Source organism: Nomascus leucogenys, chromosome 4 (genome assembly GCF_006542625.1).
Source record: "Nomascus leucogenys isolate Asia chromosome 4, Asia_NLE_v1, whole genome shotgun sequence".
NCBI lineage: Eukaryota > Metazoa > Chordata > Mammalia > Primates > Hylobatidae > Nomascus > Nomascus leucogenys.
The window spans coordinates 129,619,553-129,645,600 of NC_044384.1; the positions used below are offsets into that span (position 1 = coordinate 129,619,553).

The window sequence follows — 26,048 nt, forward strand, 5'->3', positions numbered from 1 at the left end:
AACTTATTTATGTAATTTTCAAACTGTTTTGACATTGAGTAGTGGTATACTATAGGCCAACTCAGGCTTTAAATAGCCTTCCAGCACATGTCATTCATATGTCAACACATATGCATTCAAAAATTATTGTACTTTCAACAGATATTCATCACTAACTACCCATATACTTGTGCTTTTGCTTTTATAATGTCCCACGGCTCAGTGTTTAGTGTTAACCCTCTTCTCCTTTTTCAATCTATACTTCCTAAAAGGCACTTTCTGATCTCATGGATTTTATTATCATTTATAAAATCATGACTTCCAAATGTAAATATGAAGCCCAAACATCTCCTTTGAGCTCCAGACCCATATAGCCAAACTACTATGAAACATTTCTACTTGGATATAATAGGAATGTCAAACCAAATATGCGCCTACCCTGACCACCTTCTAACCTCCCCCAAAGCAAGTTCTCTCAAAGTTTTTTCCTGAATTAGTAGAAATTCTGTCCTTCTATTTGCTCAGTCCTCAAATTGTGAATAATCCAATACTTTAAAAAAATCTTACATTGCTTATCTAACCCACCAGAAAATTCTGTGGACCCATTTTGGTACATGTAGAGAATCTGGCCACTCTTTCTGCCACCACTGTTTCTTCCCTGGTCCAAGCCATGTTCTCTTTTCTGGATTACTACAAAGGCTTCCTAACTGGTCACCTTACACCTGTCCTTGCTCCCTTTAGTCAATTCTTCATACATCGGTCATAGTGAACTTGTTAAAACATGTCAAATCTTGTTGCTCCAAAGTTATATCATGTAAGTCATAATCAACGTAAAAGTATTTCTAATGGCCTAAAAAGTTCTGCTGAATTTGGCTCCATCTTACCTATTTGAAGTCAACTCTTAGTTTGCTTTTTAAGATCCACTCTACTCTAGCATATTGGCCTTGTTGTTCTTCCTGGAACTCATAAGGTGTATTCCCCATTTATCCTTTGTACTTTCTGCAGTGTTCTTCATCCAGCACCTGGAATAATGCCTGGCACGTGATAGACATTCATAAGATGTTAAATTTATCCAAAAATGTTGAATGAATTAATAGATAAATAATGAATTTTTCATTAAAGGATGGATTTGTATGAGGTCATGGAGTCAGAAAGAACATCCTCTTTCATTTGGGCCACTTACAAGTAAAGGCAAATTCCCACACTAAGTTTAAATGCTGGAGTAGGAATTAGTACCGTGTGCTGTGTGAAAAAAATACAAACAACACCTCATTTAGTCTTTTGGTGGGAAAAATGTTCTCAGAAGACATAATATTTAAACAGACACCCAAAGACTGATTACAAATTGCTTCAGTAGAGAGAGCAGGTGAATTATAGCCATACTTTAGGTTTCACACAGTGAAGAGTGTGAAGGACAAAGTATTTACAAATGGAGAAGCGAATAGGCACGTGGTTGTCAAAGACCTTAACTACCTTGGTGGATAAAACACGGAAACAGTGAAGAATATTGAGCAAAGGAGTGGCATGATCATACCATTTTTAAAGATGATAATGGATCTAATATGGAGAATGAATTGGACATGGGCAAGTCTGAAATCAGGAACACTGGATAAAATTTTATTGCTACAATATAGATAAAAGATAAATGTGGACTAAACTAAAGCCAAGGGCAAGGCAATGGAAGACACAACTGAGCTATGCTAACTCATGCTAAATCTAAATCTCTGCTCCATGCAGCTATGAGAATTTGAAAGGACAAACACGCTCACAAACTGTGGCCTGCAGTACCACCTGGCAGCTGTACTGAATGGAATTTAAGAACAGCTGCTGCTAAGCATGGACAGGTTCAATTTGTGTGAACACTTTGCACAAAACACCATCAACCTCAAAGAACTGACTTCAGGCACATAGAAAAGTATAATGTCTTACACACAATACAGCTGTACTTAGGATGCTCATTCATTCATTCCCTCGTTCACAAATATTTATTGTATAATGACAATTAGCAGGTACCCTTCTAGGAACTGTAGATATAGCATTGAACAGATAAAATCCCTGCCCTCACTGAGATTATATTCCAGTGAAGAGAAATCAAAAATAATCAGACGTCTAAAATAGTGTGTCAGATGATGATAGTTGCCATGGAGAAAAATAAGGGAGGAAAGGAGGTTAAGAATGTCAGAGGAGGGACAAAGGCAGTTTAAAACTGGAAAAAGAAGACAGTGAATTAGTACACTGATAAACCTTTGAGCAAGATTTGAATGAGATGAGGAATCAAGGCAGGCAGCTACCCAGATCTTGGAACACAGAAATAATTTTCACCCAACCATGATATTTTAATACAAAATATGTAAGTGGTTTGAAGGCATCCTTTGTTTTAATAGTGCTAGGTATAATTTTATTTGGCAAGCAGGTTAGTGCTACAGCTGACCCCAGATGAACTGACTTAATTCACCTTCAGAAGCTCCTAGGTTCTCACAGATTCTTAGAGACAGATAAAGGTCAGGGTGTGAACCGGATTCTTCCCTAGAAGCTGCTAAGTCACTCCCTTGAGATGACATATGAAAGCATCTCTGAGGCACAGCTGGCATGTTCACAATCCTCTGTCTAGCCAAGATCAGCTGTGGCTTCATTTGGATATTATTATGCTTCAAAATTTAAAAAATAGTATTTTGAAGAAATGTGTGTACTACCATGTTCATTGCAGTATTACTCACAGGAATCAAGCAAGGTGTCCACTAGTGGATGAATGGATAACAAAACGTCACATATATACGTAATGGAATACTATTCAACCTTTTAAAAGAAGAAGATCCTCTCATTTGTGACAATATGGATAAACCTGGAGGACATTGTTGTCTTAAGTGAAATAAGCCAGATACATAAAAACAAATACCCAATGATTTCACTTATATGTAGAGTGTAAAAAGGTCAAACTCTATAGAAACAGGAATAAAATGGTTACCAGAGCTTCAGGGTGAGAGTATTAGGGAGATGCTGGTCAAAGTACAAAATGCAAATGCACACACACACACACACACACACACACACAACAACAACAACAACCAAAGTTGCATTTTTTAATAAATGTATACAAATAAAGAAACAAAATAGTTTTATGTAAAACGGAAAAAGTATAAAGTTAAAACAAAAGTCACTTGTTTCCCATCCAGAGATAAACAACTTTGTATCTTAGCCTTCTACATTCCAGATAAGACTTAACTGCAGGGAAGAGGGGCACATGTCTTTAATTTAAAAGGGCATCTTCCTTTTCTGTTTGAACAGAGTTACATTGTATAGATACTACACTCAGTTGCTTCTGGAATGCCATATTCTTTCAAAGGCTACCTGCTGTTTTTTGGGGTATACTACCAGGCAAAGATTGGCATGTTCTATTACCAAATACTCCCTGCTGATGTATTTGTGACCATATAGATATATTTGTTTCTAGAACATGCAGTGACATTGTTTTATTGGGGGTGACTTTTACCTGGGCCATTATAAATAGCACATTTATTTGAAGAAGGAAACCTGTTGGAGAACTGTAATATAAATTCAACAAACAAATTGTAAGACAACTGTTTCTTACTCATCACGTCATTGAGAATGCTGCTTAACATCTGAACCTCAGGTTCTTCATTTGTGACATCTGTAATATCCACCTTTCTATATCTCAATTTGTTAGTAATAAAGATGACATGTGAAAGTGCCTTTTTAACTGTAAAATGTCATGCAAATGCAAGGGTGTTATTAATGATTAAAGTAGTCCTTTAATGTTTCAAATCTCCTATTTGAAACTCAACTCTCAAAGCTTGCATCTTCCAACTGCAGGAACTCAAATGGACCCAAAGCACTAACATTAAACTACAGTGCCCCCTAGCACATGTAGGAGGTCAAGGCAGCTTACAGCCTTCATGAATAAGCTCTACCACAGATGGTTCTTTTGCCTGAGGGAAGACCTATTAATTGTACTTTTGGACAATTGCCATTTGTCCAAAAGGAAAAAACATTTGCGCATTTTCTTCAATACTTTCCTGTAATATTGTTTTTATTTTAATTTTTAAAAGGGAGTAAAAAAGTTAATATACTTTACTATGTAAATTTTCCTCTGGTTGCTTTATATTAAGAGTATTTCTAAAAGAACAGCACTAGATTTATCTTAAGATTCACTGTGATGTTTCTGATTTATATTTGCTTACCTATTTTCACACACCAAATTCTTTATAATCTAGTGTGAGAGAGGATATTTTTCATTGCACTCTTTTCACAGAGGTAGAATACAGAGTTAAGCTTTTATGCAAGATTACACAGAAAGCTGTTATTATGAGCTTCAGCCCCCTAGTTTCTATACACATTAAATCCACCAAGAGATATAGAATTGTGTAAGGAAATGCTATAGAATATTTTAATATCAAAATGTAGAAATATTTGCTATCATAGTTTTATAAAAGCCCAAATTAAAAATATATCAATTGCATTCTTCCATAGACTACAGTTCTTTGTTTATATTTGGTTCTTAATTTCATAAATTTTTATAGAAATTTATAAGTTCAAATGTTCCAGTACTTAAATTGGTTCCCAAAGTGATGAGTCCTTAGGAAACGGAACTTGCTGTATGAGTTTATTTTTTCCATGCTGTGCATTGAAGTATTAATCAGCACAGCTTTCAGGGATTTCTTTCTAATATCCTTTTCTATGTAAGATAAGGACTGCAATTCATTATACCATTGGAGGAGCCAGAGGCTTTGCTATTTCTTGACCGTTCATCTCAAATTTAGTGGGAGCGTAGTGTGTGTGTGTGGGGGGGTGTCGGTAGGTGGGTGTGTGTGTGGCTATATTATATTGGTGACTGGACTTTAACTATGACACGATGGTGGTTGCCTTTCAGGCTAATCGTCTCTCCGTTTCAGGAGGTCAAAGATCATTTCAGCCTCAGTATGCTTTCTACCTACCTACTAAGGGAGGCAGTAAATTTGGTCCTGGGCAACTGAGAGGGGACTTTTATCACCAGTTATTTTTCTTTACATCTTTCTATCAACATAGTTCAGGGAACACTCAAGAAATAAAAAATTACACTTCACCAAGTACTAGCTTTCTGGGATCTGATCACTTCTAAGTGTAAACCTCTATTACCCTAGCAATGGTCCCTGGCGTTCCTTTTATTCCTCTTTTATATAAACATCACAAAAAATAACAAACCCTCAAGCCCACAGCAAAGAGAACGCAAGCACGGCACCATCCCTCTTCGTACTGCCGTTTTAACTTGGTAGAGGAGGTTAAATTTTGGAGAGAATGGTGGCATTCATAGGAGGGGCGGGGTAAAAGTGTTGTCTAATTACACGTTAATGGCAGAACTCGCCTTAACCACGTCCCTCCTGCACAGTGGTGAATTTCTCCTGTGTGTTCCTGTGTGGATCCGGAGACCCTTCTCGCTTTAAGAGAGCCTCCCGCGCCCCTCACTCCGCCCCTTCCCAAGTCTCTGGGCTCGTCAAAGCTTCCCGAGAGCCATGGTTGGTCCAGGCAGGCAATCGGAGCACCTCATGGAGCGGCTGCTAACCCAGGGTGGGGTGGGGTGGGGTGGAGGGGTCTGTTTGTAGTACTCTCAGTCCTGATGTCACAGGCGCGGCAAGGACATCGCAAGGAGGAGTCGGATTACAGTAAGGATGGGCAGTGCAGCAGGCAGCCCGAGCGCACTCTCCAGCCGCCGGGGATCTTAGCCCTGGAAAGGCAGCCTGCAAGGCGCCCATCCCGCGGAGGAGGCACGCTCTCGGCGCTCACTGTTCTCCACGCCGGGGACATTTCCACCGAATGTAGCATGAAACGGCTCTGCCCTGCATGCCAGCCTTGGGTGAGAGCTGATGCTGAAGACACCGCGGTGGGATTCCAGCTGTCTGATTAATGAGAAACATAATGTATTTTGGTGAGTGTTCACTCTGATGATGTAATTCTGGGGGTGTCCGGCTCTTCATCAGTGCAGACAAGCCCTTAAAAAATTATTTAAGCACCAAGAATATATTACATTAAACCTACCTCCAGTTGGCAACTGGAGGACCAAGCCGGTGCAGCCTTCAGAGCTTCCTTTGTGCCACAATTGGGGCTGTTAATTTAGCCATGGATGAGTTTAAGTTGGAAAAGAAAAGAGACAGGGACGTGTGGAGGGGGGTAAACTTTGCCTTGATTTGCCCGAATGAAGTTGGCTGTTTTAGCTAGGTGAAGGAGAAATAGTGCAGCGTGGGAAGTCATGAGCTAACTTAATGGAATGTGAAACAAAGTTCCTATACTATTGATGCTGTGAAAGCTTAGTCAATATGAGCATTTCATTAAGCATTTGCTGGTTTTTCTTGTTCTGAGGCGGAAAAGGAAAACATTCTCCAGTGAGCAGTGTGGTTGAGCAGCTGAGAACACTTCTCTCTATCATCTCAATGCTCTCTCTAGCTTGGAGCAGCCTAGCCCAAAATGCATATTATTTGAAACCTTTAGAGGTCTCGGAGCTGTCAAATATTTGTGCAGTTCAGTTTTGTGCCACGATAGAAACCTCAGTTAGGTTTTCAGTTGAGCTGCCTGCATTTCCAGAAAGCATGTAGAGGCTTGGATCTGAGCTATCAGTTGAGCACTGTAAGTGGGCTTGGAGCTGTGCATTTGCGCTCTAACGCCGCAACTTACTGCTAGTACAGGAGGCAAGCCCCTTCACTGAATAAGAAGAAGTCAAAGATAAGGACTGAATATTTGTTCTTCCTCTCTGAAGTTATGCTTTCCTTCTGTAAGTCCCATCTGGCATCATCATTTAAGGGCATCTATGTGATATTAAAAGGTTTGATAGAGCAACTGGAGAGGGGCTAGGAAATGTATCCAAGATGCAAATGCTCTGATTTCTTGGTTTGCTTTAAATATTAAATCTAGTGTCTTTTTTCAGATTAAAGAGGTATTTAGATAAACTTAGGTTGGGGCACTATTAGTTTGTTGGACGTTTATTTCTGTATGTACTATTTGCTCTGTTTTGTTTCCTTTAGCCTTTGAGACATTTGAGGGAGTGTGGAAGGAACCTAAGTTCCAAAAGCTAAATGCCTTTAGTTGTCTTGACAGTTTTGATTTGCCTATAATTTGTATCATATTAGAAAAGAAGTCTTAAAATAACTGAAAATGATTTGGAAGAAACAATTGTATTGCATTGCCAAATTTAAGCAGAATCTATGGTTAAAAACCATCTCTTTCCAGTGGGTAGTAATGGAGGTGGTAAGCTTGTTTATTGGCCACTAATAGAGTTTATCATGCATGTATTTTCATAAATGGAAAAGCTTGTAAAGATAATAGGTCTTTTGGACAAAATACAATTTCAGCATCAGTAATGATACTGAAGGATGATGAAACAGATTATAATTTTAGTTTATATTTTCATCCTCTTGCAACAATTCCTTATATGATTGTCATGAGGAAGTAGGGCCAATTAGAATAGCAATAGAGTCTAAAAGTACTGGTCAAAGGCCATCCATGCTGCACTGGATTATCGTGTGACTACTGGAGAAATGTTCACTGGGCTAGCTCGTGTTATTAACTGTATGCTAGTTCAGCCTCTTGTAAAGCAGAGTGATTCATAGGGTAATCAGTTTCATTGTGTAATGCAAGTTTTTAATAGTACGAATTGAAATGTGATGTCCTACTTACTTCAGATGAAACTCTACTCTTTGAAAGGCAAGGCTAAAGTTGCCCTCTGTGTCTTGAACATTGTCTTACCATAATTTTGGTATAAGAAATGTTTTTCTGTTCCCAGAGGAAATCCTATGTATTCAGGAATGCTGTTTCTTTCAGATTATGCTATGCAGCTTCTCGTTCAAGCTGTTAGATATCCACTACTTTGGGAGCCCACCTGTCTCTAAAAAAAAATGTGTGGTACAAGAGCGAGGGCAAAAAGAATTGAGCAGTACACTTCAGGCATGTTAAAATTCAATAGCATCCTAGTGTTTGAAAATGCTGAAGACTATGTATGTATATATGTATGTATGTATGTACACACGTATATGTGTACATGTGTATGTATCTTAATGTGGGTGTGTGTTCAAAATTGTAGCGATTTCAGGTAATTCTTCAGAACAATGCTTCCACTTTGCAGATTGGTTAGCCATTACTTTCTTCTTCATTTTTCAACTGCAAATGGTTTATCAAGTCAGGGAGAACAGGGACAAAGGGAAAGCAATGCTGCATTCTTAGGCTTTTCTGGTGATTTGTGAGAATGGGGTAGAGATGTCAGAAGTCCTTTCTTTGTGTCCCCAGCAGAGCGTGATGAAGAGCATGGTGATGCTATGGTACGGGGTGAATTGATATGAAAGCGGGATATTTACTTCCTTTATAAATCATCTGATTTGTCAGTGTTGCCACCCACCCCCCACCCCTTCAAATATAGCTGAAGAATCACTACCTGAATAGCGTGGCTCAGCCTATCTGCTTCAATTCATTCCTCCTTCCCCTTGGGACTGGACAACTGGACCCTGCCCTTGCTTAGCTGGAGTCAGTTGTGTGTGTGCAAGTTGGTGGAATATGTAATATTTTCAGATCTCAAGAACAGCTCATGTTTGGAGTGTGCTGTCTCAGACTTACCAGACTAATAGAGCTTTCTAATGACTTAAGCCTCACTCTTATGTCCTATTGAGATTTTAGTGCAGTGTTTTCAATAATAGTTCATTTGTACTTCCTGTGCTGTGATTTAAGAGTTTGCTGTTCAGTCACTGTGGATACTTTTGCTAGTTATTCTGTCGATGTTGGATCTTGCATTCACCATTTGGAGTTAAATATAAGGTTCACATGGTAGAAGGAAGCAGGGAAAATCTCAGTCAGCAACCTGAGCGGGATTTACTGTAAAAGCAAAGGAAAACAATAAATACTTATGAATTTACCCTCCCACCCCCATCAATATTTTAGATAGTTAAAAATTACATGTGCCAAAGATGAATAGCCATTAATAATTTATCCAGAAATAAAAGCAAGGCAGCTGGGATACTTCTCCCTAGATTAAGGAAGAGAGGCTGTGGGTGGTTGTCAGTACAATGGACTGAGCTGCCCAGTTACAGTTTGGTTAAGAGGACTGTGCTGGTATGAAGGGCAGGTTATTTGCTTGAGTGCACCCCGGCAGTTGCTCAGCACCTGGCAGAAGGTTGTAACTGTGCACTGTCGCCAGCTCTAAGCACCGTATGTTTGAATTGTCTCCCCCTTCCCATCTGGACTGACACATTTCTCCACTGCTGGATAGGTGAGTCGTTGCCAGTGGTCATGTCAAACACACAGATTCCCCATGGTTGGCCAGAGGGATGCCATGTCTCACCCTTTGCCGTCAGGAGAGAAAATGGGAGGCTGATTGTACTGAAGAAATTCTGTGTGGCTGCATATCAGTAAGCTTTCAGTTCTGAGTCAAGCAGGTAGAGACTGTGGTAAGCTTATAGCCAAGAAGGATCTGGGGCTTGCCCCCATGAGAATACTCCTAAAAAAATGAAATGATACACCTTAAACAGAACTAAGAGGCAAATATTAGAGCTCTCCCTAAATGTTCCTATTAATATCATATTAATTAAACCTAGAGAAAAGGGCAGGCAAAATTTAGAAAGTGTGAATGAATCATTCAAGTTCGCCTTGGTGTTAGTTGTGGATCAACTCTCTTCAGTAAAATACCTAAGGAAAATAGGAAAAACATTTGGTGGCATGCCTATAAAAAAAAAAAAAAAAAAAAAAAACCAAAAAAAAAACCTCACTGAGGAAGCTTTTAACACAACAGCTAAAAAAAAAAAAAAAAACTAGTAGGAAAATTCTAGGACAGAACCTATTCCCCTGCCTATAGTAGACGCATTTGCACATTGTCTTAGGAAGAACTTTTGTTTTCCCCTGGGATGTTTAGAACATTCTCAAGTCAGCACTTACACTTTTGGTTGTAGCTGGACCATCAAGTTCACCTCCAAACTAGTGTGTTAGAAAAACATTTAAATGGCAAGGTTATGAGGCAGGAAATGATCAGAAAGCAGCAGGCAGCAGAGAAAAACATTGCTCTTTTTTAGTGGTTTCAGTGGAAACATTTAACTCCTTCTAATTAGTTTGTGCTGAGTGATCTGTTATGGGGAATTAGGTCCACTTGACTATTTCTAAACGCTCAGCCAGTGTTTCTATCTTCCCGAAGCTGATAGGGGTGAGAATAATTCAGGAAGGAACTTCTATGTCTAAAGTTCCCCTTTTAAAGCATGAAGTCCTGACCATTATGTCTTATTACAAATACATCTAAATTACATGCAATAAATTGCTACAAAACAGGGCTGGAGAGTGTAACAGGTGAATACTATCAGAAAGCGTCATGCATAAGAACCTGAAATCTAAGATGACTTTAAAAGCCATAAAGATTTCTTCCTCAAGACTATTCTCTTTTTAATTTCATATGAAGTTCTTATTTTAAAAGCCAAATTCCAAATTTGATCAACATGCCAGTAACATGGATTCCTTATCACATCCTTAAATTTTAAGCTAATTTTTTAAAGGACCTCCATATTTGTTGTAATTATATGGAAATGAGATATGCTTATTTAAGGGATAAGTTCCAAAATTCATGAGGTAATGATGACTTGCAAAGTTACGCTTTCGTGGATGACATAATTGTTCCAAAAAACAAATGAAAAATTTAAATTAGTGGTTTCTGACTTCCATTCCAGAAGATTTGGTCACAGCTGCTTTTGACTGAACACTCCCTTGATAAGACAAGATGTGTCGATTGGTGTGTGTGTGTTTAATACTGGAATGTCAAATAGTTCCTTCTTACATAGATACTTAATATTATACTTCATTCATAGCATTTATGTGTTCCTGGATATTTTCACATCATTTGAAATGTAATACATTAAGTACTGACTTAATAAGATAGATATTAAAGTACTTTTTAAGCACAACTGGCTTTCAAGTTTAGCAACCATTATATACATTAGAGGTTTTAAAAATCAAGTCATGAAGATCATTTTCAAAGCTTTTCTTGCCTAAGAAAGCATGATGCTTGTATAAGCAGAAACCTATTTCTACTTTGACCTTGAGAAAGGGATGTGTCCATTTGTACTGCACTAGGAAAAACATGTCAAAAAACAACAAAGGTCATAGTCCCTGCCCTCTCTCTCTCTGTCTGTCTCTCTTTAAAGAAGCCATTACATATCATTTCCCACAAAGATTAGTTTTGCAACAGAATTTCACACATGATTGGTGGCATTAAGAGAAAGTACAGCATAAGAGGTGGCTAGAAATATCAAAGCTTAAAGTGGTTGAGATCATGCTTGAACCAAATTGCTAGGATTGAAAATAGGAAGATGCTTTGCTCTGTCGCAGCGTTAAAATCGTTATGAAGCAGCTGGAAGTCAGCCCTGATTGAATATGAACTCCAGGTTTACACAGCCCTTCAAATGGAAGGTATTTTCATGAAACCCTCTTGATTTCAAAACCTCAAATGCATATGAACCCGTATTAGGGCATTGGCTGGGATGTAGTGAATCTCTTTTCTTTCTTATCAATCTTTCAGTTTTTTCTTTTTTTGCCCACATGTAATATCACGTTTCTGTAAGTTGAGAGGAAAAAGAAAAGTAACCTGGCCAAGGTCAGAAAGGAAATCCGCAGCAGTATCAGGATTGATGCTCGCAGAAAATGCTGTCTGCCCCACAGGAAGATGGGTGCTGTGGGGGCAGGAATGGGGTTGGTAGGCTGAGAGTTTTTAATGGATAAATGTTTTTTTAATCCGTATCCGCAGCACTCTTCTTAGTGCCAGGCACTTAGAAATATGTGTTGGATGTGCAAGACTGAATGGGTATTGGAGAGCAGAGAGGAAGGGAATCCACTTCCTCCATGCATTCCCTAAGGCTGATATTCCCTATGAAAGCTAGTACTCGGGCACTGACAAGAGAAACAATCTCTTTTGCTGCTGAAACACTAGCTGTTTTTTTGTTTGTTTGTTTTGTTTTGTTTTTAAACCCAAGTCCTAGTAAGGCCGTAGAAATTAAATTTTAAATTAAATGTAATAAATTCCATAATCTTATTTTCTGTTTTCAGTTGCTTCTTTCATAGGAGTCTGCAGTGTAAAGCCAGTGTTAACTCTAAAGAATATTAAGGCCAATGTACAAAAATGTCTGAAAAATACTTAAAATTATACAAGATAGCAAAATTATAGTTTATAGCAACTCACCTGATCACAATTTCAGTTTTCAGCTTCACTTTGCTTAAGTGAATTTTCTCCAGATGTTGGCATTCCCTTGCCAGCAGGCTGGGATGGGCATAAAAGACCCTATATGCACAAGTAGCTGCAAATGTTTAGGGAGGTCTCCAGTTTTGAAGGTTGTCACTTATGATGGCAGAAGAAAATGAATATAATTTTGCCTACAATTTGCAGGGCTTTAGTAAAGTTGCTCTTCACACTTACCTTTTTTCATATTCATGCATTTTGCTGATGAGGGAAAGTAGTTGTAGCAGATTGCTCTGAGGATAAAAATGCAATAATGATTGTAAATATACTTTAATAAACATGATCCCTTACACTGGTATAGCAATTTGTATTTTTCAAAATGTGTCAGCATTTTGCTTTTTTTATCTTCAAAATGACCCATTGTGGGAAGTAGACAAAATATAATTATTCCTATTTTTAGTTGAGGAATTTGAGCCTCAGATGACTGAAACAACTTTCTCAAGGTCACAAAGCTAGTGACTGTTAAGGTGTAGACTCTATGTCAATACTTCTGAGACTTACTTCAGTGCTCTTGACAATGGAGAATGGGGGTAGGGAGATATTTTTATGAATGGAAGATTATTTGTAATAGTAATACTTGAAAACATTCTCCAGCTAATAGCTAGAGAAATGAGTCAAATAATTGAGATCCAATATGTGTTTGTGTTTTGACTTGACTTTGTGAAATCGCAATTCATAACAGAAATATGAACATAATTTATAATTTTATTCTGTCTTGTCTTTTTACATCAAATCATTAATAGTCAGAAAATATGAATTCTGCTTAGAAGGCATGCATCAGTGTTATGGACTGAATGTTTGTGTCCCCCTTTCCCAAATGTATGAATTGAAGCCCTAATTCCTAACATGATAGTATGGAGGTGGGGCCTGTGGGAGGTAATTAAGATTAGATGAAGCCATTCGGGTGGAACCCTCAGGATGGGATTAGTGTCCTTAAAAGAAAAGGAAGATGTGAGAGCTTCCTCTTCCCCCCTTTGAGGCTATAGCAAGAACGTAACTGCTGGAAGCTAGGAAGAAAGCCTAACCAAAACCAAACCAGGCCTACACCTTGATCTTGGACTGCCCAGCCTCCAGACCGGTGAGAAATAAATGTCAGTTGTTTAAGCCCTCCAGTCTGTGGTTTTTTTGTCATGGCAGCCAGAGCAGATTAAGACAGTTGGCCTCAGGCAGGAAGGATCCAGGCTTTCTCTACTGCCTCAGTTCCTCTAGTATCTATATTTAGTATAGATATTAAAGCTTATATTAATTGTATACTGTATGTTTTTGGTGTCTCACTATTTAACTCAATGCTTATAAAAAAATTTCCAAGTTATCTGTGCTACAAACTCTTTGATATTTACAGTGACCCCATCTCTACCATTTGTTCAAGATGGAATCCCAGTCTAGTCTTTGTTCCGTGACTGATAAGTAGGAAAAATGGCCTACTTTCCAGTTGTACCTCTTCCATTCAGTAGTGCTGTGTCCTTGGGAAAGTCATCTCACATTTTTGAAGTTTTGTTTCTTTGTAAAAGGAGAATAATAATAATATTTCTCATGGTTCTATCTGGAGGACTAAAATATGCTATACCCATAAAAGTGCCTAGCACTGGAAAGCACATGGTAAACAGTTAAGCTTAATTCTTTATTTCTTTTCTTCCAACTCATATACAAATGTATGAAAATTGTGAAGAGTGATTTTGCCTGTTGGGGTCAAACTAGGAACCATGCTTAGTAAATTACATAGAAATAATTTAACGTAGATAATTTGGTATATAGGTGATAGAAGAGCTGAAAAGCCACATGGGGAATGGTGAGACAATTCATAGAGTAGCAACAGCAAGAAACTGGTAGTTATAGATGGAAACACAAGAGATAGAATCCTGAAGGCCAGGGCCCAGGGCCTCCTGGCAGGAGCTGGAATCATAGCGGGCATCCCACATTACACTCAGAGAGAGATAGAAAAATACCCTGGTTTCTCCCTTTCTCTTCCCCTCCAATCCATTGCCTTCTGCCTCTCATTGGTAGAACTGAGCCGAGGCCAACTGAGGTGGCCTGGGAAATGTATCCTGCAGGTTTTAGCCTCTACCTTTGTAGCTTAGAGGAAGAGCAAGAATAGATCTCAGGACAAACTGGCCAAAGACCTGCAGAGAGATCTTGCCCCTGATCTATAAGTAGCAATTTAAATGGGAGAGTATTTCTGCAAAGCCACCTCAAGTATCAGTAAGAGTTTGCTTGGGGAAGATACACTTAAGAGGGAAAGGAAGTATGGTTCAAGAGCTTTTGGCAGCTCTTCACCAATCCTCCTGGTTCAAGTGTGTACTTTGTCACTTTCTGGTAGTGTGGCTTTGGACAAATTAGTGAATCTTTCTTTGCATCAGTATTTAATATAATTGGTTGAAAAGTCTGACAGTGACGTGTAATGAAATTTGAATACAAAATTTATAATCTGCAAAGCACTGTATAAATGGCCCTTGTTATGAAGGTGTGAAAAGCCAAGTGAATTAGTAAAACAAGTGGGGAGTTTGAAAAATAACAACTTGGAAATAAATGTTCAGCTACGCAGTTTAACACTCCAGCAGAGATTTCGGAGGACATTGAGGGAAGAAGCATTTGGTTACTTCATCAAATAGCCTCTTGTATTGTGGTTTAAATCTACCTTAGAGGCCACATCTAATCTATTCTTTGTCATTTTTCTATACCAATGGGAAAGTTCAGACTTAGGAAGAGAAAGTGAGCAGGGCAGGAACCCTGAGATTCCATGCCCCATACTCTTTCCCCTGCAAGACTCTAATGGGAATAGACATATTGAAAACTAAGAGAGTTTATTAATAATTGCTTAGGAATTGAAGAGGAATTCGGTATTGATTTTTATCTATTCCTCCATGTGTTGCTGGACAGACAGATTTCTTTAGCTGAATGGACCTACTATTAAAAAAAATCAAGGCAAAATATTCTGCCCTTCCTGTATAGAATGATTAGGATTTCTCTCAAGGTCCGCTTGTAAAGTCCTGTGACAATTTACAACTTACGACGCTCTTCTTTTGAGGTGCCACCACCGTAACTGCTGGGAAGTGTTTCCCTTGCAGCGCACAGTATGGAAGTCACCGTTACCATCACGTGTTTTAATTAGCTGCCTGAGGAATGGCAGGCTATAGCTTAGAGGTCTGTGGGCATTCTTAGGATTTGTATACTAAGGAAAACGTATCAGTTAAAAGGTAAGTTGGAAGGCAGATTGATTAATTTTTTTCCTTTAAAAGAAAAGTTGTGTAGGATCCCAAATACTAACCTGGTGAATCACTTTGTTTATGGCACCCATCTGTTTTTTTTTCTAACTTTTAAATCAGTAAGTACAAATACTGTAGTGAGAAGCTCAAGGCATGAGCTTTACGGACCTCTTGGCTTCCTTTGAGAATTCTCAGCTTCCCTTTGTGAACAGCCCTGATGCTGATAGGTGATAACAGGTGATGTGGCCACTGCTCACAGAAGAAGGATTGAATATGGGCTGAATGCCTGCCTGTGCCAGGCGCTGCCACGAGTTATTCCATTGGCACCTCACCACCAGCCTTAAGGGGAACATCAGTGGATCTAAACCCTGGCTGTACAAAAGAATCACCTGGGGAACTCTGAAATGATACTAATGTCAAAGTGCTGTCACGGTCCAGTATAACCAAATTCTCTGAAGGTGGAGCCAGGCATCTGCATTTTCATTTAATACCCCTCAGTTAATTATGAAGGACAGCCAGAATTGAGAACCACTGAGATGGGAAATTTTAACCATTTTACAGAAAGTATCCTGAGGCCCTAGGAAGGTCCAGATTGCCTGACGTCACCTGGGCAGCAGTTGGCTGGGTCAGGATTCCAGCCCAAGTCAGTCTGAGTTCAAAGCCTGGGTTCTTTCCCCACGACACGTTGTCTCCTCTCACGGAAATCAGTGTATGGCATGACGTGTGGGCCTGATTGCACATTGCCTGTGCTGCCCATCCCTGGTTTCCACAGTGAACATCCCTAATGGCTGAGAACCCATCCTTTCTACTTGGGATCCTTTATAGAGCTGGTACCCAAAAGAAGTCCATATTACAGTAGTTGATTGAGGATCACAGTAATATAATTCTGGAAAGGATTTTGAAATCTCGCTTCCCAAAACTTAGTGTTTGTTCAAATTACCCGAAGACTATATTACAATATAGATCCTGATTCAGTGGGTCATAGATGTGGCCTAAGATTCTGCCTTTCTGACAAGCTCCCAGACGGTAAATATTCCTGGTCCACCCACTGATCACACTTTGAGTAGTTAGGCTTTAGAGACCAGTTAGATGAGCTACCACTTTGTGCACATGTGGGAAATCAGGTCTAAGTTTCCAACCTAAGTATACTTATTTCTATTCTACAAGACATCGCATGGTCCGTGGTTTGAGCTCCAATTACGGTGACCAATGATTCCATGTTGCCTGGAACTTAGAGGATTTTCAGGATGTTGGACTTGCCGTGTCAAAACAGAAAGTTTCATGTGTACTGGGATGAACTGGTCACTCTAGTTTCTGTAGACCGAATTTGAACCTTAGCTTCAACTCTCAAGAGTGGGGAGAAGTTGGGCAAGCAACTTGATCTCTTTGAGCCTCAGTTTCTTAATCTGTGAAGCAGGAATAATAAATGATACTCTATAGAGTATTTGTAAGGATTAAATTAGATGGCATATGGAAAGCACTGGAAATGCTGTCACAAGGTTCACTTTCAGTAAATGTTCACAATGGTTAGTGCTGTTTATAGACCTGACTCGGTACTCCCTTCCATTACTGAAAAGAAGAAATACCCCAAAGATCAATTGCAGGTGACCATGGATCATCTTTATTGCATCATCTCTGTACAAGGAGGGCAGCTTTTAAATCACCTCCTGCCCTTGTTATGATGGGCAAGCTGGAATGAAGTCATTCTTCATTGTACACTTTGCCTACCCCAAACATCAATACTAATGTTTTTTTGTTTGCTGCTTAGGGAAAGAAAGGCCTGGCTAAGACTTTGCCACCTTGGGACATTCTGATCTGGCCCCTCATGTTCCTGTCGACCTTGTTTATCCATTAGTGTTTCTCTGAGCTCTATAACAACTTATGAGGGCGGCTGCAGCTAATGACTGTGCCTTCCATCTCCTGACCCGTCATTGTGTTAACAATCAATATCCTTAAAACAACACACACAGACAAGGCAGCTCCTACACCGCAGCTTCCGCTAGAAATGTCCGTGGAGAGAAAAAGAGAAAAACGTTTAACTCATGCACTTCCTAGCACAGAGCCTGGCACAAGAACATCGGATTCGTAAACGTTTATGGAGTGTGATAGCAAGCTGTGGGAATCTGTCTCTGATGCAAGTGACTTTTCAGTAGTGACCTTAATCACTACTACTAGTGACTAGAGTCTACTGCTTAGACCTCTGCTTCCTCTTGCTCAATTGGATGGTGTTGAGAGAATGAGTCTTGCCAGTCACTACCCAGGGAAGCCAATTCCCTCACCTCCTGTCAAATGCCATACACTTCTCAGAGCATTTAGTCAGCTAGATATGTGAAGATTCGTTGGGAAGCAAAGTGCACTTTTGTTTTTCTATTATCACTCGTAAGTGGGGAAGCTACAAGCAGTCGATTATTCCACAATAGAGGTTACTCGGCCTGAACTGCTGCTGACTAGTATTTTAAACAAGAAAACAAATGAATAACAAAGCAGAAGCTACTCTTGCTTTCTTTAAGTATAAAACGCAGTTGCAGAAAGGACCCAACATAATCACACTTTTGTTTATTTCCATTTTAGAGGTAAAATGGGGAGATTTTTGTCTCTATTTTCAACACTGCTTACTGTAGTTAAAGCCTTCTGAAAGGGGATTAAACATAAGGGGCCAAAAGTCTCCATTTCATGGATAGAAAAATAGAGGTCAAGCGATTAGTAAATGTTCATATTTGGCTCTTATTAATACTCAAACATTAAAACCCAGGTCCTGAGATAGGGATGTGAATTTGGGTGAATTGTCCTGAGCCTCAGCTTTCGAATCAGTTGAGATAATAATGGCAACTCACCCTACTTCACAAGGCAGAGCTGTAACTTACTAATAATACTTAAGATTTAGTAAGTGCTTAGTCCCTGACGGCCACTTTTGTAAGTATGGCAAACCAAGCAGTCTTCACAACAGCGCTGTTATGGAAGAATTATCAGTATTCCTGTTTTTAGATGGGAAAACCAAGGTACAGTGAGATTAAAATGAGACTGAAATCAGTGGCCAAGTCAGGTCATACCCAAGATGTCTGGCTACATAACACATACATCCTCACCACAACTTTCTATGTGACCTTGAGTGAATTCCAGTCTCTGACAACTCAAATCTAGGAGCGTTTTCTCACCATTCAAATAGAGCAGCAGTTTTTTGAAGAAGGCAACAAACTAACAAGAGAACCAATGCACAAACAAAACTGTTCTCAGGGTACAAGCCAAGCAGCCACCTGGCAGGTGGGGCCTGAGGCTGAGATCAGGGAAAGATTCCAGGTCCTTTTCAGAAAGTCTGCACAGGGCAGGAGATACAAAATCCTGTTGATGGAACATACAGCACCAACCCCTGTAATTCTCCAAAATTGTGACTTTCACATAATGCTAATCACAGTGATGGCCGTCTATTTTTACATGAGTGCTATGAGCTAGGAGATGTGCTATGGCCTGTACCTGTGTGAGTGTGTGCCTGATAGAAGAACGATACTCTTCCAAATGGAACAACAGTCTTCTTTCTTACTCTCTTCTTCCTGGGTACATCAGGCAGTGTGCCACATGTGCAGTGATCCTTCTTATCAGATAATAATCCAAACATCTTTTAGACCCTTGGAACACCAGGAACTGAGAGAGAACATGTACTCTTTGAATATGTTCAATAGAATATTTTTGTACTTTTTGAAAAAGTAATACATGTATAGTTTTTAAATGGAGTATTATAAAAGTATAAATAGTGAAAACTATAATCCCCCCCAACCACCATGGGTGTATTTTGTTGTATTTGAGAGACTAAATTCTATGGAAGGGAGTGTGTGTATATATGTATATGTGTGTGTGTGTGTACGTATATATATATATATATTATATATAATATATAAATATATATATTTATACATTATAAAATTTATATATACATTATAAAATATAATGTATATATAAAATATATAATATATATATCTTATGTGCATATATATTTATATATATATATATATTCCCCTGTTGTTTATATATATAATGGAAGTTTCCTGTGTGCCTTGTTTTGCATATTGTTTTATGTATTGTATACTGATTCTCATTCCTTTTATTTTATGGCTACATGGTATCTAATGATTTATTTTGCTGGCCTTTAAAAAATAAGTTATTTCTATTATTTTACTAGTAAAAACAATGACTATCATAGTGCATAATAATTCTTCGTCACATGGACACATGTATCTATCTACAGAAGTAGGATTGCTGTCCCAGTACTTTAGGAGGCCAAGGCAGGTGGATCGCTTGAGGTCAGGTGTTCAAGACCAGCCTGGCCAACGTGGTGAAACTCCGTTTCTACTAAAAATATAAAAATTAGCCAGGCGTGGTGGCAAGCGCCTGTTATCCCAGTTACTCAGGAGGCTGAGGCAGAAGAATCACTTGAACCCAGGAGGCAGAGGTTGCAGTGAGCCGAGATAGTTCCACTGCACTCCAGCCTGGGCGACAGAGCAAGACTCCGCCTCAAAAAAAAAAAAAAAATAGAAATGGGATTGCTGGGGCAAGGCATATTTAATCCTTATACTTATTGCCAAAATGCCCTATGGAAATGTTTTATTGATCAATTTCTACATATATTTCTATCAAAAAGTAGAATAATTGCTTTTAAACTGACAAACTGCCTTGAAGACCTCTTAGAGCATGGACTTGCAGGATAGAACAGCATGAAACAGCTTCCCGCTTTTTTGTCCTTGCTCTCCCCTCCCCAGTCTACTTCTCTATTTCACTTCCATTGTGCTAATTCCATATGGATGTTAGTCTCATTATTCAAAAAGGCAGTGGTGCCATAAAATTGAAAGATGAGCTGTGCTTTACAAATAGGGATAAATGCAACAAGAAGAATGCACTTTGTAAGTGAAATTTTACCCTTCTGCTTCAAAACCAGATGGGTGATCCTTGAAAGATCTCTTAAGGCAGTTGTAAAACCAAAGGTAGTTTTAAATACGGTTGGAAATTTTCTTTTTTAAACAGTCAGTGTGCATTAAGAGGCAAAACCATATTTATATTATTCCACATTTCAGTGATTCTTTTTCTAATTCCATATTTTTTTAAGAAATCATTTTTATTTAGCACACAATAGGCTTAGAAATAAACTGGAGTATCTATAGCATGTCTTTGTGGTAAAAAAAAGAAGGAAGATGTCACCTTTATCAAGGAGACAAAATTTCCAAGCTTCGAAGATGTCACCATCTATTGAGCTCTTGAGCTGTTTACAAACATGAACTCATTTACTCCTTAAAGCAAGGCTGTTGTTTTAATGACTAGATGTCATTATCTCTATTTTACAAAAAAAGGCAATTTCAGGAAGCTTAGAAGGTTAAGTTTCCCACCAGGTAAGAGGGAAATAGATTGAAAATGTCATGCAAAGGATTCAGTCCAAGACTGTCTGAGTAGACAACTTGAGTGCCAAAATACTGATACTCCCCTTTGGTATTTTCTGTGTAGCACACAGTTCTTGGGCCACTTCTGTGGAATCTTGGTAGTAGGGACATTTATGTAAAGTAGAGGTGCTCATTTTCCCAGCCCTTGCTGTTAGAGTCTTCAGGACAATCACAGCAATCCCTGCTAAAGTAAGAACAATACTCAAAGCCCAAACCTACAAGAAAGACTGTGAGGAGGACAAGGCAACCACTCAGCTTTTCTCTTGTGTTGGAGAGATATTCTCCAATTACCTGCTGTCTCTTTGTACTATGCCTTGCAGTTCCCAGAGATGTGGAAGCAACGAAAATTAAGTGAAGGAAAGCAGTCAATCAATGTACTTAATGATATGCTAATTAGGAATGCTGCGTAAAAATCAGTCTAGTGTCCTAATTTACATCCACTCTGTTCATTGAGCCATTTAACGTTCTCCCCCATCCTAGTGACTGTGTAGGCATTTTGTAATATCCCATAGAAGAATTTTATATATGCATGGCACCTTGGAATCACATCTGACATCTTTATATGTAAGGATGTCACCTTACATACTTCACCTTATGTTCAAGATAAGAAAAATGAAGATTAACAAATTTAATTGCCTAGCCAGAATAAGGAACCAGTAGTGAGTGGTACAGACAGGGCCGCCTAGAATTCAGATCTGTTGACTATTTCCCAGTACTGTTTGTTCTCCTAGGGATGTAAGGGATGGTCATTTGTTCATTGTCTTGTTATTTCTTCACAACACTTCTAGGAGATGAGTATTATCCTTTTCATTTTACAGATTTAAAAAACTGACATTAAGTTACTTTCCCAATGTCATATAGAGTGTGGAGGAACAAGAAGTTGAATCTTTGCTTACTGGATTCAAGCCTCCAGCCTGCCATTATTTGCATTAGATTTGAATGTGGGTGGATCTCTGCACTCGGCAGAGTCTAAATGAATTCAAAGATCCCTCCCAGCCCTAAAATTTTCTGATCCTACATAGCTGTGGGGATAAAAGGGTGGAACTTGTTGGAGCAATAAATCACTGCAGCCCACACGAGTCCCAAAGGCATGATCAAGTCTCCCTCATTCCATTCCTCACCGTCAGCAGTGTGCATCATTTATCTCTAGTAAATGCAATAATCATCCCTAATGAGTTTCCTGACTTGATTCTCTTATGCTTCCACCTCCAACAAAACTTGGCTGTCCCGTGGTATAGCTACAGACAAGCTAATCCCACAACACAGAGACACATGTGAAAATGCCTCCAAAGGTTCTTATTTCCTGATACATGGGGTCCAAATTTCTTATCTAGGTGATCGGTACAGCCCAGGTTTTGGCTCAAATTTACCTTGAAGTTTTGTTTTTACAAAACCCTACCTCATCCTCAGGTCCAGCCCTGCAGAATCAGTCCTCGTTTCTTAACCCTCTGTGTCTTTACCTCATGTTGTCCATCTTACTTGATGCATAGTTTTTTTTCTTCTACTGTATTTCCAAAAATGTAAACACTCATTTTTATTTACTGTTAGTTTCTTCTGTCTTTGAAATATCTTATGTAAGAGCATATAAATCTCACAAATTCATCAATAAGTTTCATTGCAAATGGCATCTTCGTTAGGATGACCATCTAAAATAAAAGTTTTTTAAAAAAGAAAAACAAAAAAACTTTATAGAAAGGGTAATTATTATTTTCTCTGAATTTTCATGTTTCTCAAACATATCTGAAAAAAAACCCTGAGTATTCTGGGTTTCCTACTGCCTAGTCTGGATCTACTCAATCAGAATCTTCATGGATAGAGCCCAGGAATCAGTATTTTCACAAACTCTTCCCTAATATCACAAGATTGTTGGCTCTGTATAAGTTAATGTATAAGCATAATAAAATTACATTGAAAATACTAATAGTATTTGATCTTGAACTAGGCAGAATGATACTATAATTTATCTGAAAGAAGAAACATAAGTGAATATTCTCTGAAATTATGAAAAAAGAGTGTTCTGACAGGGGACACGTATTCTAAAATATACCAAAAAACTATAATAATTAAATAATTTGGTCTTGAATAATAGACAAATATGAAAACCACATTAGAACATTAAGAAGTAAATCTCAATACTTTTGTATATGGGGATTTAGGCTATGCTAAAAATGATATTTCAATTCACTGGTAAAACAGAAACTCTTAAATAAATAGGGGACAACTGGATACACATTTAGACAGATGAATAAAGTGGATTCCTATTTCACTTCTTACACTGAAATAAATTGCAGATTGAACAAAGATTGAAACATAAACATTTAAGCTATAAATACTTAGAAGAAAGCAAGGGTGAATAAATTTATGCACTTGCAGTGGAAAGTCTTTGTAATCAAGACAGAAACCCAGAATTACAAAAGAGAAAAATGACAAATTTAACTACATAAAATTAATAATTTGTGCTTGGAAAAATAATTCATAAATTAACTTTAAAAAAGAGGCAAAGTTAGAAAACAGTATTTACAACACCAATGTCAAAACATGGCTAATTTCATTCATTAACAAAGAGCTTATAAGAATCAATAAAGATAAACAACTAAGAAAAATTGATGAAGAATATGAACAAACATTGACAAGCTTATTGTAAAGTTTCTATGGAGAGGCAAAAGACCTAGATAGCCAACATAATATGGAAGGAGGACAAAGTTGAAGGACTGACACTACCCTATTTCAGAGCTTACTATAAAGCTACAATAATCAAGATATTATGGTATTGGTGAAAGAATAAACAATAGGTCAATAGAACAGAAGAGAAAGTTCAGAAATAGACTGACGTAAAGATAAGCAACTGGTCTTTGACAAAAGATCAAAGAAAATATAACGGAAAAAGTCTTTTCAAAAAATGGTGCTGACACCAATGGACATCCCCTTGAAAAAAAATGAATTTAGACAAAGACCTTATACTCTTCACAAAAAGTAATTCAAAATGGATCACAGACATAAATGTAAAATGTAAAACTATAAAACTCCCAGAAAATTACATAGAAGAAAATCTAGAGGACCTTGGATTTGGTGATGACTTTTTAGTTGCAATGCCAAGCCATGATCCACGAAAGAAGGAATTGAGAAGCTGGACTTCATCAAAATTGTGAACATTCTGCTGTGAAAGACACTATAAAGAGAGTAAGAGTCAAGCCACAGACAGGGAGAAAATGTTTGCAAAAAATATTTCTGATAAATGACTGTCATCCAAAATATACAGAGGTCAAGAATAAGAAAACAAACAACCTGATTAAAAAGTGGGCCAAAGACTTTAACAGATACTTCACCAAAGAAGATATACAGATAGAAAATAGGCATATGAAAAGGTGTTCCACATCGTGTATCATTAGAGAAATGCAAATTAAAACAACAATGAGATATTAGTACACACCTATCATAATAGTCAAAATCCAGAACATTGACAACACCAAATGCTGGCTAGAGTTTGGAGCAACAGGAACTCTCATTCATTGCTTCTGAGAATACAAAACACCACAGGCACTTTAGAAGACAGTTTGGCAGTTTCTTACAAAACTAAACTTATTTTTACCGTATGATTCAGGAATCATCTTTCTTGGTATTTACCCCAAAGAAACTGAGAACTTGAGTCTACACCAAAACCTGAACATGGCCGGGCATGGTGGCTCACGCCTGTAATCCCAGCACTTTGAGTGGCTGAGGCGGGTGGATCGCCTGAGGTCAGGAGTTCCAGACCAGCCTGGCCAACATGGTGAAACACCGTCTCTACTAAAAATACAGAAAAATTAGCTGGGTGTGGTGGCGGGCGCCTGTAATGCCAGCTACTCGGGAGGCTGAGGCAGGAGAATCGCTTGAACCTGGGAGGCGGAGGTTGCAGTGAGATCGTACCTGGACAACAAAGAGCAAAACTGTCTCAAAAAAAAAAAAAAAAAAAAAAAAAACGAAAAACGAAAAAAAGAATAAAACCCTGAATAACAGCTTTATTCATAAGTGCCAAAACTTGGAAGCAACTAAGATGCTCTTCAGTAGGTAAATGGATTAACTGTGGTATATTTACATGCTATATTATTAAGCACTAAAAATAAATGAACTACCAAGTGATGAAAAGGCATGGTGGGACATTAAATGCATATTAGCAAGTGAAAGAATCCAATTTGAAAAGGCTACATGGCTACATACTGTATTATTCCAACTACATTTGACCCTTGAATGACATGAGTTTGAACTGTGTGGGTTCATTTATGTGTGGCTTTTTTTCTATCAAATTCGTATTCAAAATACAGTATTAGTGGGATTGCCAGGGGTTATAGTAGGACAAGGGATTAATAGGTAGAACACAGAGGATTTTTAGCACAATGAAACTATTCTGTATGTTACTGTAATGAGGGATGTGACATTACACATTTGTCTAAACCTGCATAATGTACAACACCAAGAGTGAACCTTAATGTTAACGTACTCCATAAACTCTGGGTAGTTGTGACATGTTAATGTAGGTTCATCAATTGAAACAAATATACCACTGTGGTGGAGGATGTTGGTAACGGGACAGGCTATGAGTGTGTGAAGGCAGTGGGTATATGGGAACTCTGTACTTTCCCATTCAGTACACTGTGAACCTAAAACTGCTCTAAAAAATAAAGTCTATTAAAAAAAGAAAATGAACAAACACCTTATATATAAAGAAATATGTATTGCCAATGAAAATGCACTTAACTTCATAATAACAAAATGTAAATAAAAAGAATATATCTAGTCCTTCACTTAACGGATTGGTAAATGTTTCAGAATTGAACAAATGTTTAAGTGTTGGGTGTGGGAAGGGCCATTCTTAAATACAGACATGTGAAGGGAATACATTTTTGCAAACTCTGCACAAAGTGACTTGATCATATTTAAATATGCATATATATTTTACAGCATGTACTCTTTGCCCTAATAAGCTTTTTAATAGGAATATACTGTATATTCCCAAAAGGTTACTTAGACATATCATTAAAGATATTAATGCAATGTTAATTTTTAAAGCACAAACTGGAAACAACAAAAGTGAGCCTCAGTAGGAAAAGCATTAAGTAAAATTATGATGCATCCAAAATGCTGGAATAGGGGGCAGCCATGAAGAAAATAACCATATCTGTATTTTGTGATGTGGGAAAAAAATCTACACTGTAACAGCAAATA

At 38.2% G+C, this 26,048-nt stretch overlaps 1 protein-coding gene across 4 annotated transcripts in view; it reads left to right on the top strand.

Moving 5' to 3' along the window:
* The window catches only part of ZNF385D (zinc finger protein 385D), a 975,802-nt gene that overhangs the window by 620,975 nt on the left and 328,779 nt on the right, over positions 1-26,048 (top strand). Inside the window, exon 1 of one of the 4 annotated variants that reach the window (XM_003256743.3) lies at positions 4,631-5,899. The exons of 2 other annotated variants lie outside the window; for them this stretch is intronic. In XM_003256743.3, the coding sequence (XP_003256791.1) occupies positions 5,878-5,899 (22 nt within the window). In that variant the 5' untranslated portion in view covers positions 4,631-5,877. Of the gene's footprint in view, positions 1-4,630; positions 6,740-26,048 lie in introns of those variants that run through there. One more of the 4 variants, XM_030812270.1, reaches the window with a different exon arrangement.